General features: G+C 28.9%; 1 protein-coding gene across 1 annotated transcript; it reads left to right on the top strand.

Moving 5' to 3' along the window:
* The first annotated feature begins 8,000 nt into the window (after positions 1 to 8,000).
* On the top strand, positions 8,001 to 14,130 carry LOC123292741 (scoloptoxin SSD14-like). Its single transcript, XM_044873455.1, has 2 exons — positions 8,001 to 8,024; positions 11,911 to 14,130. The coding sequence occupies exons 1-2, from the start codon at positions 8,001 to 8,003 to the stop codon at positions 14,128 to 14,130; spliced, it is 2,244 nt and encodes a 747-aa protein (XP_044729390.1).
* The last annotated feature ends 5,660 nt before the right edge of the window (positions 14,131 to 19,790 follow it).

The following is a 19,790-nucleotide window of genomic DNA, read 5'->3' as shown; positions in this document are numbered from 1 at the left end:
ATATATTTCTCTACATATTTTTATGAAATGTCATAATTTATATTTTTTATGTTATTTTTTTAGATTAGTAGTAATTAATAAAATTTTTTGCTATTTATTTTAATTGATATTTTTCGGGGAAAAAAACAGTAATAGGGAATATTCGAGTATTTTTTTATTTATTTTTAATTCATTGTTTACACCGTTATATAACATACATAAAAAATAAAAATACTGTTTAAAAATGCTGTAATCATTTATGTTAGAGTTATATAAACTGAGTGTGAAACGATTTTAAACGTGCCAACATCTGAGGTTATTGCTTAGGACCAACCGTAGATTCGTAAGAAAAAATGTAAAGTGATAATGATAAAAACAAAATTATTGCAATGATTTTTTATCGATAATATTATTGTGGTACAAATTATAGTAATTAATAAAGAAAGATTAATCATTTTTAATTATTTGAAACATATCTAAGAACACTTTCCATTAAATTAACTTTCAAAAATTCCAAAAAAAAACAAAATGGGTTTATCCGTTTAGGCGCTACGATGCCAGAGACATACACACACACACACACACACACACACACACACACACACACACACACACACACACACACACACAATAATAATACACACCGATAATTCTCCGGAGTGCCCGTCCTGCCCAGGAGTACTTGAAAATGCGAAGCATGTTTTCTTCGAGTGTCCACCATTTTCTACACAGCGTGATCAACTCGAAAGTATCTTACACCAGAATATTCAACCAGAGATACTAGTAGAAGCAATGTTGTCATCAAGAGCCTCTTGGAACGCCATCAGCACATTTGCAACAGAAGTCCTCATAGGCTTGCGTTCCTTCGAAATAAAGAAGGGCACATGACAACAGCTAGAAGAAAGAAGGAATAACATCTTAGCTAGCAGAAGAAAAAGCAGTAGCTAAATCCTCCCCCCACGAAGTAATGCCTAACGGCGGATACCGCGGGGGATCAGAGTTCAGAGGATAGCGGAGGTTTTAGTCGGTATTAGCATTAACACGTCATCTTAAGTTAATGTCCGAGTCCGACATACCAGGCAAAACATCTAAGCCAGAGATTCGTAAAGGAATTTCCTTCGCTATAAAAAAAAAAAAAAACACACACACACACACACAACACACACACACACACACACACACACACACACACACACACACACACACACACACACAGATACACACTTCTAAAGGCCATACTTATAACAAACACCCCAGGGTTAAAAAATGTCTCCTCAAACATTTTCGTGAAGGTATTATATAAATATAGTGTTCCAAAATAACAACAACAAGTAAAATTTACAAAATTAAAAAAACCCCTGGGAACTTTTTCGGGTATGGAACCCTAAGCTAACACTTGAAACGTATCTAAGAATACTCTCCATTAAATTCCCTTTTTCCTTAAAGCCTTCTTCATACTGAACCGATTTCGTTTTCCCGGGTACGGAACCCTAAACTTGCACTTGAAGCATAGCTAAGAGCACTCCTCATTAAAATATCTTTTAAACGAAACAAAAAAATTCAAATCGGGTCATCCGTTTAGGCGTTACGATGCCACAGACAGACACACAGACTGGTAGACAGGCTGACGTAATGGTCAAACTTATAAAACCCCCTTTTTTTGGTGATAAAATATATTAAGTAATTTATAAAATACATACCTACGACTTTTTAAGGGAGTTATTATTACCACCTTTATTTATTTATTTATTTATTTTATATTAGTAAAACTTGACCGCCTTTAACTAGTTGTATGAAAATAAACACCAATAAACCAACAAACCAAGTTACAAATCTTGCTGTTATGCTTCTATGACAGTTTCAGAAAAAAAGCTTCGGAAACAAATAGCATACAGCGTAAGCAGGACAGAATATTTTCCTGAATCTTAGACCGTCATACTTATTTCGACATATTCACATTTAATGATTTTTATATTATTATATGCCCATTGTAACGTATATGTAGAGTAAAAAGTTTTCGATGCTGGATATTTTTAATAGAATTATATGTGTTTGCTACACATATTTTATCGCTATCCAACTATGTGGTTAATTATATTATACAAGATGTTCTAAGAAAAGTGCAAATCAATTTGCATGAATTAATTTATTGTTACTGCAAAATACCGCAAAATCAACAATAGTAATAGGGTTTGAATTTTTTATGGCCGGTCGCACATTATCAGAAATTGTAATTAAGTATGTACATCAGAATTCTGATATCAGAAAAATTTTGTATACGATATGCATTGATAATCGATACGAGTGTTAGCCATTTTTCAATTAGTACATAGACATTCTACGGATTAGTTCATAGACATTCTACGGATATAACATGCATTTAATGTCCAGGAGGTTTTTGGCCCTTGTGATAATCCTATGGTTGAAATACTCAGCCTTTCTAAATTTCTCACGGGCAGACTCTTAAGGTTACATTAGAGACATGACCAAGACGTATAAAATTTGAGAATGCTGGCTCTAAAATACCGATACTTCATTATAAAATATTGAATTCCAAATAAATGTAATTTTTTGTTGAGTATCGTAGCTTAATTGAAACACGAAAACGAACGAAAACAATGTGACTAAAAACTTATTATTATAAATAATTAGCTGACCCGGCGAACTTCGTACAGCTATTCGGCACTAGGTCAGCTACCCCGGAACGCCTCTACTAACACTTAAACATTATGGTATGGTATTAAAGTTCAAATTGACTTTTAATTATTATTACGAATCTTCTGTATGCGAATATAGAAAAGTGTTGTTTTTAGACTTTTTCAGGCAATTTTTTTAATTTTTCTCTCCCTAAGAACCATCCACGTACTTCAAGGAATATTAATTCGTAAACATTCGTAAATTGTATAGAATGTACCATGTATTATATGGGAATACCAGTTATGTATGTGTGACATGTATGTATGTGTAATGTGATAGAGTAATCAACACTGTCTATGCATGGTATTTCAACAATTAACTCAGTCAATTGTTTGTTTTCACTTGTTTATATTATAGAATAAGTAATTGTTTTGTTATAATCTGTATCGGCTCTTTGGCTCAAGAATGTTTTTTTTGTTTTAAAAAAAAGCAACAATTTTCTTGAACCTAGAAAAAAATTTCTTGAGCCGAGAAATGTTTTTGACCTCATAGTTTATGTCTTCTCGTTCCATGCATAATTTGCCCAACTTGTGTCTAGTAATTCATTTTTTCTGTAAAGAGTATTTATATAAAATAAGTTTCATGCTACAGTACGTATTGCGAAACAGATTAAACAAAACTGTTGTATATAGGAAACAAAAATTATGTTTCGTGGTTAAATACCGCGTTTATAAAATATTTTAAGATAAATCATATTCCAGTAAATAAAACTTCCAAAACATTGAACATTTCGATTAAAACAAAAAAACTGGTTCAAGGTTAATAAAAAAACTTTATAATCTCTATGTATTATAAATGCGAAAGTAAGCATGTTTGTTTCTTAGTTTGTTACGCTTTCACGCTTAAACTAGCGAATGGTTTTTAATGAAACTGTACAGCAATATAGCTGATATATCAGAATAACACATGAACTATAATTTATAAAGATATATTTAAAAAAAATAAAAAATTAAAAAAATTTAATTTAATTTGTCATTTGAAATTACCATAAATTACAGATTTCTGTAAAAACAGTCAATATAAAATATTTCAAGGCCATCTTCTCTGATATACTCAATGAATTTTACTACATATTATAAATTTAAAAAAATAATATATTTTACCTGTGCAATCCCCACCATTATTTCGAGTGTTATAGAAAAGGGATAAGCGGGAGCAATCTTTATCAATCTTTACTTTTAAACCCAGCGAAGCGGGTGGGTATCACTCTAGTATATTATACAGAGGAAACAGAAAGATATATAGGTAGCAATTGAAAGACAACAAGGAGTGTTATTGAAATAAACTTAAGAATAACTCTAAAGATTTATTGAATTTCTTAGCGAGTAAAGTTTTATATGTTTTCCCAAACATTAATCCATTTTATCATTTACTACAGTTGAGATCAATATTTTGATAATTATTTTAATTACTAGTTATCATAAATGGTAAAAGTTAAAAACTAAAACTACGTAATATAATAAAATAAGAATAAGATATAATAAAATGTCAGAATACCACTATTTTTAACCCCGGCCCCGAAGCAAAAGCTGTGGTATCATAGCTTCTGAAAGAATAAACCGATTTTAATTATTACTTTGTTTGAAAGGTTATTTAATGGATAGTGTTCTTAGCTATGTTTCAAGAAAGTTTGTTCAGTTTGAATAGATCTACAAAAAAACCACAATTGTTGGTTTTTTTTTTTAAATTTTGTAATAATCCAAGACCTTTTATATGAAATCAGGATTTTGATAATCCCTTATATTTTTTGCTAGTTATCATCTTTTGCGTTATCAAGTTTTAATTTTTAGCTTTTACTTTATTTTATTCTCTTAAGTTGCCTTAAAATACCTCTGATACTAACTAAACATGGTTTTTTTTAAATGTGAAAGTAAGCCTCTGCCTATCTGTCTGCCTGTTACGTTTTCACCGCATTAACTGCTGAATAAGTTTTGATGATTTCGAGTTTAGAAATAGATGGGAGATTGAAAAAGGACAAAGGGTACTTTGCCCTATCATATATAAGTATATATCATATATCATATCATGTTGTATGCTTTGTTTATGTAGTATGCATAAAAACAATTATAATAAAAAATTCTTTTTAAGACACAGGCTTTTATTGTACTAAAAAGTAGAAAATAATTTTATCTATGAATCACTCTTACCAAATTATTAGTAAAAGCTTGAGGCGCTTAATATCAAGAATTAATCGAAAAATAATTAGGCATGTGGAGTAGATTCCGATTCATTTTTGATATTTTAAATTGAGCGCCTCAAGCTTTTACAAATAGTCGTTTATGAGTGACTCATAGATAAAATTATTTTCTACTTTTTAGTACAATAAAAGCTTGTCCCTTAAAAAGTATTTTAAGACTAAAAAAACGTATGTTTATGTATATATCAAATATGGTGAAAGCGATGGGAAAATCATGCCTCCACAACCTTACCATGCATTTTCATCCAAACTAACTGGGCATGCAAAATTTCAGATCGGAAATCGGTAGGTGGATCAAATTTGACTTACAAGATTTGATTACAAACAGACAACGGGACAGGTGAAACTAAATAAAAGTTATGTAGCTATGTAGTAATGATTTGCACTGCTCATATAAGTGATTTAAACTTAATACTTTTTTATTATGATACCAAATTTTGCATTTGATTCAAGCTTTTTTTGTACTTTATATAAATCAAAGTCCCTTATAAACGGTATTTTTAATAGCTTTTACCATCTTAACACTCACTACCTGTTAACGCTACACTGTGCGGATTAACGCACATTACCTATTTTCATTGAAACAAATAGAAAGTAAAAAATTGAGATTCATAATAAAAATATAAACAATTAACCAACTTTCTTCTTAGAATTTAATCCTGTGTATAACTACACTCTTCTAAGACGGTAGGTTTGGAACATTCCACATAGAAATAAAAATATGATTAGAAATATTTGTATCAATTAGTTAGTCTGTGTAAATCAGAAAAAAAGTTAAAATATTTATGGATACTTCATTCAGACTAAAACTCGATTAAATAATTTATCGTATAATAAATGCAATAAATAAATGAAAATAAATGGTTAGACCGTTTATATGTGTTTTAATGTTCATTTTTGACATTGACTGACGCCAATCAATATTATGTTTATCGTTTTTCATTCCGTTATTAATAAAGTCAAGTTCACATAACTGAAGAGATGAAGTATTTTTATCATCAAAATTTTTATTTTTAAAAACTTTTTTTATATATCTTTGTACCTACAAATGATTTTTTTAATAAGTTTCCAAAAGTTTCAGGTATTTCGAAAACGGAGGGAATAATTTTAGTACTTAAATCAAAATTATCATAACCATATTCACTAATTATACTACAAATATTTATGGAACTAATTCTTTGTATATTAAAAATGACGACTTTAATATAGAAAATTAATATACTTATGCACCAGTAAGAATGATTTCAATAAAAATTATAATATAAATAAATCATAAAAAAGCAACAAAAAAAACCGTAAAATCAAAAATTAAGGTCTGGGGAAAAATGTGTAAGACAAAGAATATGTAGTTCCATTTAAGAAAACAAAGTTGAACAATGTTTAATCAAGAAAGCATTTCCGTATAAAAAAATTAAATACTATATTTACATTCCGTAATCAAATTTTCGCTTAAACTGGCATACTTTCCAAACGCTACAGCGCACAGTTATTAAGTGTAATTTACAATAATTTTAAAAACCCCCGACTAATTTTTCCTGAAACATGGCTAAAAACACCCTCCATTCATTACCTTCCAAAAAAAAAAAATTAATAATAATAATAAGTCAAAATTGACTGAGTTAATTGTTAAAATACAGTGTTGATTACGTAATCGTTTTTTTTTTTTATATTTCTTGCAAGTAAAGAAAGATAGTCACTCACAGATTGGGCCTAGTTCTTCGGGCTTCTTTAATAACCAATTTAGACCCTAATCGATAGGAGATAGAATAGCACATTAGATTAAAAAGATGATCCTCATGAAAACCTAACATTTTTCATATATAATAGTTTCCATTTTTATTATTTGGTGATGTTTTATCTAGTTAGGTTTTTTCGTTCGTTTTTTTTTCAATTACTAGGTAAACGTAATCAATTTATGAAAATGTTTTTTTCATAATTTTCTGTTACTAAATAAATATTAGCTTAGGTTTTCTCCTATAATACAAAAATAAAAATAATTAGTTTTAAATATTAAAAAAAAAAAAAAAATTGTTGAAGTTCTATTATGGAATATTATTATTGTTCCTGAATGTTAAATAAACAAATGAATTCATGTTTTTTCTCCTGTATAAATGATTGGAATTGAATCAAATAATAAAAAGAAAATAAAATATTCATATAATAAATTTTATTCCAATTTTGTAGAATAGATTGCATAGAGCGTAGTAATAATTTGACTACACATTGTTCCTTGAATTATACAACAAAAGACACGCTTTTAACGGTCCTAAACTATACAAAACTGTATCAAAAACTAATAAATCTCAAGTACAGTTATATTTCTCTCTCAATTAATGTACAGATTATTAACTCCCTCTAACTCCATTTAGAGAGAAATGCACTAAGACTATAAAACTGCAGAAAATTATGTTTTTATAAAAAGTATGAGCCGGAAATTTTAATTCAACGAATGTCCTCTATTGTCATTGACAACTTTTGCCCTTGACCAAGCTACTGGGCAAATTTTGAAGAAACTTCACAGTATATAACCAAAAAGTATAAGAAGACTTCTATTACTGGCAATGTTAAAAGAGAGTGTACGGAAAATAGTTTCAAGATCTCTAATGATTGAGTCCAGTCATAAACACTCTTCACCTCCATAATTTTGTTTAAAAAATAGTTCTATTAACAAAGCGTAGTTTTGATCTTAGGACCTCTGGGATATAAGGTCAGCACGCATCCTCTGCCCCACTCTGCTCTGTGTTATAATATCGTAATAATAATGTAGGTACTGATTCTGTTGTAAATACAGTAGTATTTGCAGGACCCAAATATTAGATGATCTTTGTGCCTGTATTCGCGACCTTCTCGTCTATCTTAAACTCATTGGCTTATACATCAGGATAGGACATAATGTATACTTTATCTTGTCAGGATAACGATTACCATTATAATTATTAAACCATTATTAAACAAAAATAATTATTATTAAACCATTATACGAGTATATACATTCTAAACTAATGCCTATTCATTCTAAGCGAAGAAGGAGGGCATCAGAAAATAATTTTAAATCCTGAGATCAAAATTTCAGAGAAAAGAAAGAAAATTTCATTATTGTCATTTCTTAACATAATCGCATTAAAAAATGGAGAAATACAAGACAAAGACAGTATGTAATATTGCACATGTATCAGTAAAAAAGATGGCACTAAGAATTATTTTTCTGAATTAAATTTAAAAAGATAATTCATTATTTTTTCTAACAATTGTGTTTCGTAATAATTAATGTAAAAGTAAATGGATTTAACGGAATCGAAACAATAATAATGATGCATTTTTTATAACAAAATATTGATAATAAATAAAATAAAGAACTTTGTATGTGTTAAAAAGGTTAATTGTGTTTCATTTGACACATTTTCCTTCAACAACGACAAATAAATAAATAAAATTTATAATTAATTATAATTATAATTAATTATAATGTCATGATGAATATATATACGGGGAAACTAACAAACAATTTTTAAAACCTTAAAATTTTAGCCCACATAAATATGTTTGTTTTTAAGCTTATCGAATTTATAAAAATTAATGTAAGTACTGATATATTAAACACTGGGTGTACAGAGTATTTCAACAATTTATCCAGCCGATTGTTTTAATTAATGTCCTATTAAATTTGCACAACGTTTCAATGACATTTATATGTTATTTTTAATGATATTTCATTGTTTGCTAATCATATAATCAATTCATGCAAAAATATTTTTGCATTTAAAAATTGTTTTTATTATACCATGCATATATGTAATATACAAGGTATATTAAGTTTAGTCCCAAGTTTGTAACGCTTAAAAATATTGATGCCAAGAACAATATTTTGGTATAGGTGTTCATAAAATCACCTAATTAGTCCATTTCCGGTTGTTTGTCTGTCGTCTGTCGTCTGTCTGTCCGTCTGTCCGTCTGTCATCACAATTACTCAAAAACGAAAAGAGAAACCAAGCTGAAATTTATAAAGCGTTCTGAGGACATAAAAAGTGAGGTCAAGTTCGTAAATGAACAATATAGCTCATTTGGGTCTTGGGTCCGTAGGACCCATCTTGTAAACCGTAAGAGATAGAACAAAAGTTTAAATGTAAAAAATGTTCCTTGAAAACAAAATAACTAGCTGTTTACCCGTGAGGGCGCCAATTAGGCGTAAATTGTATAGTGTGTAATTATGGGAATATCAGTTATGTATGTGTGACATGTATGTATGTGTAATGTGAAAGTAATCAACACTGTCTATGCATGGTATTTCAACAATTAACTCAGTCAATTGTTTGTTTTAGATACATTCTAGATACATTTAATATCCTTAAGAATTTATGGAAAGTTAATTATTGAAATAATCGGTATCTTAGTGTTGACAATCAGTGGATTATTATTCATGAAAAACATTATTTTTCTGATTTTGAAACAGTATTTTTTTTGTGTTTTAAACAATTCCTATATTATTTTCGATTAAAAACATGGATCCTATGGTTCCATGACTCAATTTTCCTATGTTGTTCACACTATCTTACAATTTTAGAACGAATCTTTTTGCTTTCGAGTTATCGTAATGTTTGACGGAAATGTTTATCAAAATTAGTAAGCGGAAATGGGCGAATTAGAAAATTTTAAAAACACTTATATAAAGATTTTATTTGTATCGATAATATTTGTAAGAGTTACAAACTTGCTATTAAACTTAAGATACCGCGGTGTATTTCTTAAATACAGAGTAGGTATAAACAAAAACTATAGCCACACTTATTTATAGCCACTGAATACTTAATGAATATAAAATAACTTTCACCACTTTGATGAACAAATGTAGTGGAATGTACTGGATGCAAGTAATTTGTATTAATTTATCCAATAAAATTATTTTTCAATTAAATTAATAATGTATAAAAATTTTAAAATAAATTTAAACTATTGTTTGAAAAAAAAAAACGTTTGTAACTAGAAAAATACTAAATATTTTTAAATATTCTTTTTTTTCCTTATTCATACTTTACTATTTTAGTTATATATGTACAATAAACAAGTGAAAACAAACAATTGACTGAGTTAATTGTTGAAATACCATTTATAGACAGTGTTGATTATCCTATCATATTACACATATACCTATACATGTCACACATACATAACTGATATTTCCATATAATACATCCTATACAATTTGCGCATAGTTTGCGCTTTCACGGGTAAACAGTGATGTTTACGAAAAATTTTTTTATAAGGAACATTTTTTTACATTTAAGCTTTTGTTCTATCTCTAACGGTTTACAAGATGAAATTGACCTACTCATTTGCTCATTTACGAACTCGACCTCACTTTTTTACGTCCTAAATACGCTATAAAATATTCAGCTTTATATCTCTTTTCGTTTTGGAGTTATCGTGATGACAGAGGGACAGACAGAAGACAGACAGGCAGACAACCGGAAGGGAACTAATTAGGTGGTTTTATGAACACCTATTCCAAAATTTTGTTTATAGCATATTTTTAGGAGTTACAAACTTGGGACTAAACTTAGCATACCTTGGTATATTTCATATACATAGTATAACTTGGGACTAAACTTAGTATACCTTGGTATATTTCATATGCATGTTATAAAAACAAATCACAAAAAAATTGAAACTGCATTTAATTAGCAAATAGATAAAACTGATATCATTTCAAGATAGAAGCAATAAACAGGAAAATCATAACTAAATATTGAAACAAGTTTTTCCCCACTACAATAATGTAGATTATTCTTCCTCGTTGGTGGTCACTAAAATTATTATGTGGAAATAACATAATAAATAATATCATCATATGATAAAGATTTGGGAAATTCCTAGAAATTCAATGATTATTCAAGATAATCTTCCTTAAATACCTCCTATAATAAAACCAAAGATTGGATTTGGTATGCTTCGTACGACTGTTCATTTTAAGAAATAACGTCATCCCTTCCTATATATTATAAATATGAAAGTAAGCATGTTTGTTTGTTTGTTTGTTTGTTACGCTTTCACGCTTAAACTAGCGAATGGTTTTTAATGAAACTGTACAGCAATATAGCTGATATATCAGAATAACACATGAACTATAATTTATAAAGACATATTAAAAAAAATAAAAAAATAAAATTAATTTGACATTTAGCATTTTTAAATTTTTACAGAAATCTTTAATTTATATCATAGATCTGCTCCATCTACAATCATCATTTTGAACCATAAATTAAAGAATTCTGTAAAAATTGTAAATATTAAATGTCAAATGTTAAAATCATGGCCAACTTTTCTGATATACTCAATGAATTATGACTATTTTACATTTAACAAAATTGAAAACTGTGTATATCAAGAGAGGATGGAGGCTATATAGCGGTGGTTTTATTTATTACATCCAATTTTAATAATAGCGCTTAACTTTTGAGTTGCAGAAAGCGAGTTAGTCGGAAAAAAGAGTTTTACGTGACTTTTATCGCTAATATTTCGCAATGCCAACAAGATATCTATGAAAACGTTTTACTCCTTAATTAGATGTTGTCACAAGAATTGTCTAATTGGGAATTTTTCATTGCTGAAACCTTTTTTTGTTGAGTTAAATGTTGCAATTTCAATTCTACATATATCCGGTTTTCTTGATTACACCCTGTATATACAGATATGAATAAAAGTTAACCGGTCATAAAGTAATGTAATTAAATCACTTGTCAAGAAAATCCATTCTCCAATTTTTATTTTTTTATATTTGTTATCAGAAGTTGAATGAAAACATACTCAAATTTTATAATAAAATTTTTTTTTCCTTGTTGGAAGTCACTATAATCTGAATCAATTCTCCCATTTTTGTTTGAATTTTTTTCTGCTTCAAACAGTTTTTGTTGTACATATAAATAATTTTCAAATATTAATAAGCAGATTAGTGAGTGAGTGATTTTTAATAAGAGTAGACGCATGGACTAAGAATGGCAAATTTTTTCTTTAGAATTTTTATAACAATCGCATATTTAAAGTTTTATTCGGCACAACATGACTATTTTCTTCAACCAACTTCGGTACTATCTCCTGTTACACGTGTAATTGGATTTCAACCAGGAACTATTGTTTATGGACCTACTCGTGCAAATAATGGTGTTTCAAGAGGCCATACCGGTGGACAAGCTCCAGTTGGACAAACGCAAAATCAGAATAATCAAAATTCTGCCACAAAACGCCAAAACCAGAATCAAAATAATGGTGGACAATTTCCAATAGGACAACCAGGGCAGAATCAACGTTCAGGAATTAGTCCAAACATTGGAAATACCGCTGGCATTGTAACAAATGGACAATCATGGAACGATCAGAATCAAAATAATGGATTTATCGTTGTACCAGTTCAAAATGCAGAAGATCGAAACTCTGGATTAAGCCAAAATCAAAATACAGGAATTGAATCGAATGATGACAATGTTGATTCATATGCTTTTCTTGGGAGAAAAGATATTGAAAATACGGACAAACCACAAAATGTAACGGTCCAACTGCGATTGAACAATCAAAGATTCCCCAATCCTTATCGAACAGGGCGCCCCCAGCAAAACCAACAAAATCGACAAACAAATAATAATCGCAATCAAGGTGAAAACATCCCCAATCCAAATACTCGCAATCAAGGTGAAAACATTGTTGTGACTAACAATCCATATTGCACCGCTATCGCAAAAGAATTAATTAAAAAAGGCGGAAACGTGCGTGAAGTATTTATTGCTGCGTCACTTTGTGAAGGTTTTGTTCATCCTATGGATTCTGGACTTGGCGGCGGTTTTCAAGCTGTTTATTATAATTTTGAAAATAATCGTCCAAACACCGTATTTATCGATTCTCGTGAAAAGTCGCCTGGTTCCAGTAAATTTACAAAATCCCCAACCAAAATTGGTGGAAATAGTATAGCAATCCCTACTGTTTTATCCGGTTATGAACAAATTTATAACATTGAAAGGCATAAAAATCGTTTAAAATGGTCAGATATTATTAAACCAGTATTCGATTTATGCCAACAAGGATTTCATATGTCGAAAGCGACGAAAGAGATGATTCAAGTTTTAATTGGAAATTATAATCAAACACAAGTTCGAGAGAATAAATTATATGTTCCTAAATATTGTGACACGTTAGTGCAAATAAGTTTAGATGGACCATCATCCTCGATGTATCGTGCAGAAGGACATTTACATAAAAAACTCATTCAAGATTTACGTGGAGTAAAATCAACTATCACTTCGAAAGACATTCTTAATAATCGAGCACGAACCAGTCAACCATCTGTTACAAAATTCGAAAAATATACAGTATACTCAACCAAATCACCAGGAAGTGGACAAGCTGCGCTATTTGCATTGAAAATCATAGAACGTTTACGTCAAATATTAAGTACACGAACGACTACAGGCGACGAAAAAGTGGTTTATTTGTTAAAAATTTTAAAATATACCTACACATTACAGCCTCATTTACGGGAACTATCTGAGGATAAAATTAATAAAATCATTAACGAAGCTTCCAGTTCCTTAGCGGATGGTATTGTTAAAGCCGGTTTTAAATTACAAAGTTCAATACCTACTAAATTTGGTGATGTAACATTACCAAAATTACAATCGCCAGCAAGTCAAGGTACAACAAATATTGTTATAAAAATTGGCAAAAGTGCCATCACTGCTTCAAGCTCAATAAATAGCTTATTTGGTTCAGGAATATTCTCTGAAACAATGGGATTCTTTTACAACAATCATTTAAGAGATTTTAGTGCTCCGAATTGGCGACTTAGAGATAAACCATTAAAAAATGCTCCTGGTCCAAATAAAGTGCCAAGTTCATCAATTTCACCAGTGATTATGGTAGATGATTCAACGGGAGAACCTGTATTTCAAATTGGCTCAGCCGGGGGTTCACATATTTTAAGTGCAATGATAAATACAATGTTTAATTATTTTATTTTAAATAAATCATTACAAGATTCAGTGGATGCATGCCGAATAATGCCGAAATTTAATTATTTACGTAACAAAGTGAGTTATTTATACGAATGTAAGAATAATGAAGAAACTGCAAATCGTTTGCGTAGTATTGGTGTTGATTATAAATTCAGTAAAACTGCAGGGTATGCAGCGGTTACAACGCTATCAAAATTACGCCGTGGTGTTCCAGAAGCAGTGTTTGATAGTCGACGTGGTGGTTCAAGTTATGTTCAATAATGACTTTATATTTATTTATTAAAATTAATGTTATTTAATTATTTATTAAAATTAATTAGATAAGGCTTTAAATTAATTGTGATGTCATGCAAGAGTATTATTATTTTATTTATTTAAAATGATCCAAAATGCCGTCTTTCATGTATACATCTCATTATATGGTAATAATGAGATGTAATTTTATATTAGATTACAAAATATTAAAAATTGAATTTCAAATTTCTTTATTTAGAAAACTTAGAGGCAACAAGTTACTAATTTAATACCTTAACTGATTTTATCAAATGGAGTATACCTTTAACTGACCTTCAAGGTCAAGCCCCAATCCATGGTGGCTATGAGATGTCTACCTTTAATACAAACAACTTTCGCTAGAAACATTTTCTGTATCTGACTTACCTTAGAAGAAACATCTCATTAAAAAATGGCTAAGGACTTCGGGAACATATTAAATAACAACATATTATTTCAATCTAGTCCCATTATCTAGATTGTTTTTAGAAAGTAAATTATCCTTTTTTGAGAATTGACTAACTCGACTTTTCGACTAGAAGTTTCCGTTTTTATTGTTAAACGTAGAAGGCATTCGCCTAACAAAATTTAGCATGAATGAAAAATAATATGTTTTTGTTTTTTTGGCCTATTTTGTATCATTAAATTTTGTTTGATAAAATACGATTTACAAAAATTGTAAAAATTCAAAAGCATAGAATTTTTTTTTTTCTTACTATTTAAAAACTAAACTACGCCTACGGTCAGGCCCGGAGGCGAACACCATACAACAATAAAAACCCCACTACCAAACAGTATATATAACACATCGCAAATTAAATAAAAACCATTTTATACTTTTTTCGTTGTTGTTTGTTAAATAAGTATAACAATTTATAATCAAATTCTTGAGCCAATTTTAAGAAAAAAAAATTTTTATATTAACATACGCCCACTAATACTTCTTTTGCAAGCTCCAGAGTGGAAAAATTTTAAGTAAAAGTCATTTTTAACGGATGGGTTTTTTAGAGGTTCACATCTATGAATTGTTTTGTATTTACCTTCATTTGCCATTCCATAATGCATAGGTTCTGGTTAGAGCAACGATTGCAAATTGTTGAATTCATTGTGCTATTCGCGAAACTTATCGTGCCATATGTCCACTTTATGATCGTCATAATCGTCCATCAAAACGGCTAATTCTATTATCTATAGCTCGTTTTTATATTTTGCATTTTTCGTAAGAATTTTTTAGACGGGCCTAAACCCCTGTTGGTGTTCCAATTATAATGCATCTGATTTTAAATAAAACACAAAGAGAAAAAATTGTGAAAAATTCATTACCCTACAACTAATACAAGTTATATAGAATCTAGTTACTCTTGTTCATAATGCACTAAATTACAGGAGTTATTTTGTTATTTAAATAGGTTCAGTATCACGTACTGAATGTGATTGAACAAAATCGTTAAAAAATAGGCGCGGGAAGTGCCTTTTTTTTGTATCACTAACCGTTTCTAACTTATACGACTATGACGATTTATTTATTGACTATTTGACCGATTTCTCTTCTAACATTTGTTATTACAGGAAAAAGAAAATAACTTAACTTTTAAATCGACAAATTTTCTAAAACTTTTACTATAATTTATTTTCTAAAATTAATATTTATGAAGTTATAATGCGTTTAAAGTTGCACAACCGGGTGCAAGATTAATAAAAAAAAAAAAGTATACATAGCGTAATTATAAAAATTCAATAAATATATGAAAAATGTTAATGTTAGTGGCATAATTAGCAATAAATAATTTGCCTTCTTACCTGCAAAAGCCGCGACCATTCCTTGAAAATTTTTTTTAAGATTAAAAAAAAATGTCTAAAAAGATAGGAAATTTAAAAAATGGCGGCACTTCCCCCCTCCAAATTTGTAATGATTTTGTGTATTTACATTCAGTACGTGATAATAAACCTATTTTTAGAAAAAAATAACTCGTAAATTAGCTGTAATTCAATATTTATCTGTAGCTGTAATTCAATATTGAACGCGTAATAACTTTAACAATATTATTTTTAAAAAGAGATGTTTAAAGTAAAATTTATAGATGTAAAAGTTTTTAGCATTTTATTGTTTAAACAAATACTAGAAGAGATATCGGTCAAATAATCAATAAGTAAATCGTCATAGTCGTATAAGTCCTAAACAGTTAGTGATACAAAAAAAATATATTACAAAAAAGGAAATTTAATCATCTACAAAGAAAGACTATTACCATTTTTGGTCCAACCTATTTAAATAAAAAAATAACTCCTGTAATTTAATGCAGAAAAAAAAATTCTCTGTGGTCTTAAGTAAACTTATCACTTATTCATCAAAGCAAGATTTTCCAAACAATATCAATATTTATTAAAAGATTTGAAAAGTATTCATGAATGTGTTTTATTTTTATTTTTTCTTTATCAACCTTCAATGATTCAACCTTGATAGTAAAATATATTGAGTTAAATGTCTGGGAAAAACGTGGCAAAGGTGAACTTTGATAGTGGCATATTGATAAATGTTAAAATTCTGCAGTTAAGTGTGTGATAATAACGTGTTCTTCGCATAAGGTTCAGAATTAAATGTTTTCAATTAAATATTCTTCTGAAAATAAACCAGAATAATAGGGTATTATCGTTAGTCAAAAATAAATTATAAAATTTGAAAAAAGTTAAAATTTATGTAAAAATATACTTAAGGACGTTCATGCGTCACCAATATTAGTAGGGAAATAAAAAACAATATGATAATGCGATAATTTAAATGATTTTCTATGATTTAAGACAGGAAAAATAACCTGTTATCAAATTAATTTAAATTTTTTTAAAGTTTAAAAAATGACTAAAAGTAAATTTTAACATGGGACTAAATGAAAAATATAAATCGATATTTTTCAAAAATTATATCGATAACCATACTTGAAACTTTTACCAGTTAATAATTATTTAAACTTATAATAGAATTTCAAAAAAATTTTCTATTTTCTATTAATTTAAAATTCTTTAAAATTTACATACTGTTTCACAGGCATGAACGTCCTTAAATATTCTGATTTCGAGTCATAAAAGCACAATTTTCTTTTAAAATATTAAAATTAAAAATCGTTATTTTTAAACTGGATATCACGTGACCTAAAACGCAGGCAAGCCCTGTTGTGACGTCATATCGGTATGAGCCATAGACCATCAGTTAGTTCAGTGTAGACAGCTAGGTATAATATATCCATAGATAATAAGTATTTATATTTAATATAATCAGATGTCTATGAATATATCTGTCAAACTTATTTGTGTTATTTCGTATAATGATACCGATATTACGTCATCAAATTGGATGCCCGCGTTTTTGACAGTTTAAAAAACGTTTAAAATTTAATTTAAGTTTTTGGCAAGAAAGCGTGTGTATTTTTCCGAAATAAATTTTTGGTGGCTTTTTATTAGCAAAATCAACATTTTGAGGTACTTTTTCAAAAATAGTAGAATACCCTATTTATAAAATAGGTAATTTCACCTTTTTTAATTATATATTGTCAAAATTTTAGAACTTAAAAATTGACAAAGCATTCAAATTGTCAAAATGATCTAAACGTTTAGTTACATATTCAATAAGTTTTGAAAAAACATCCGGTAGAAGAAATTTTCCTTGTTTTACCCTCTAAAAATTCAAAGTTAGGAAAGTGAACTTTTATGAAGCTGAGATACTCTAGCTAATTTAAGCTCACTTATAGCAACGTTGATCACATTATCAAGATTTGAAAGAAAACACGATTTGGTACTGAACACTGGAAAAAAATTACAGTTCAAAACATAAAATGAATAATATTCTTTCAATACAGTTTTGTTCTTGTAACAATTTATGAAAAATGTTCATTTTTCCGACATTTCTTGCACCGAAGAACATATATCTACTACTTACAAGATGGTAGATCGTTTATAATTTGTAAAATAGCACTTTACTCCTACTTACTGAGCAATAAGTTATTGTTTGTGTTGTACTAGCTACGTTGGTAAAAAAACAAGGGGAAAAGAAATAAAAAAAGCTACTTATGTTGAAAAACTTTCATATTGAAATGTTTAATAAATAGCTATACCTGGATATGTTTACAGAGCGTTATGAAAATAATGATAAGTGAAATTTTGAGGTTTAATTAAAATAGTATAAGGGTGCCTCCTCCTAGACCCGACACATGTTGCGGCACCCCTAAAAGTATTTCAATTCGATTTTTAGTATAAACTTTGTAATTTTTGCCCATTTTACGCCAACTTTTTGTTTATTGAGGATGTGTAATCAAATTCTGATTTGTTTATTGCTACGATATCCTATAAAATATTTTGTTGAAATGTTAACTTAAGGTAGAACGAGCACCAAGGCAATTTTAGATTTAGGGTTGAAATTATTAAACTTTAACTTTTATGATGAATTTTGTTATAACTTCATGAATGTAGACGAAAAATCAGAATACAATTTTTCGATATCTGTCTTGGTTTTCGAAATACCGAAGGCTACATGATTAAACAAAATTTTCAATTTTCGATATTTTCAAAATTACTCCAGATATCGAAAAATTGTATTCTTACTTTTCGTCTTATATTGCCGAGTTATAACATAATTCACGATAATTCAAATTTGAAAATATATATGTTTTAAAATTTGTGTCCCCACTACCGTGCTAATACATCCTTAATTTCCACAAACTCGTTTTGATGAAATCTATGAAAACACATCATCCATCTATCGTTTTACCATAAAACTAATGTTAAATATGCCTACTTTTGAAATGATTTATTTATTTAAATAATCGGGTAGCCTCCTGTCTAAAATTTTCAGAATTGATTTAAACCTAGTCAAAACTATATAAACAAAAAATCAAGCTTTTTATTGAAAATTGCTTTGGTGCTCGTACATCCTTAAAAGAAAATAAATCTTTAAAAATAAGTTAATTCTTACCTCTGAATGCTACAAGTATAGTTCGGTAAAAACTGCAAAGAAAAAAATTTTAGAATAATTATTAAAAATTATATTTCGATTAGTGTATGTATTACAGACATTCCATTTTTACATTTAAAACTTGGTCTGATGCCTCTATCCGTGGTATAAGATTATTTACAATATTATTAACATTCCCTCAGAAGCAATCTATTAATGGGTGCCATATCCACTTACATACAAGTAATTAAACAAAAGCATTAGGGGGTTACGATGAATAATGAAAATACTTAACCCTTATAACTTATACATCGGATACATTGATAACATACTTCAATATATACTAAATACTATATAAATAAAGGATGAACCGAAATAATCTGCTTAATCAATTCTATATAACATATTATATATCCATCGATATAATTCACCACCACTCTCCACCCTACAGAGAATAAAACGGTTTTATGAAAATTTGTATAACGGCATTTTGTAATATCTTTGCAAATAAAATCAAAATCTTAACTTTGGTTTTTTTCTTGTTCAATAAAAACGCGGAACTATCTATTAGAGGGAGAGCCAGTGACCAATTTGAGGTGGTCATTTCAAAAATCACGAAACTTTTCATAGTAAAAACTCAATACCTACAGATACTGAAAAGCCACTTCCGGCAGCCCTGTGTGGCCGGGGTGGACTACCCTAAATT

The sequence above is a fragment of the Chrysoperla carnea genome, chromosome 2, assembly GCF_905475395.1.
Source record: "Chrysoperla carnea chromosome 2, inChrCarn1.1, whole genome shotgun sequence".
Taxonomy (NCBI): domain Eukaryota; kingdom Metazoa; phylum Arthropoda; class Insecta; order Neuroptera; family Chrysopidae; genus Chrysoperla; species Chrysoperla carnea.
This window is presented reverse-complemented; position numbering and strand designations above follow the sequence as displayed.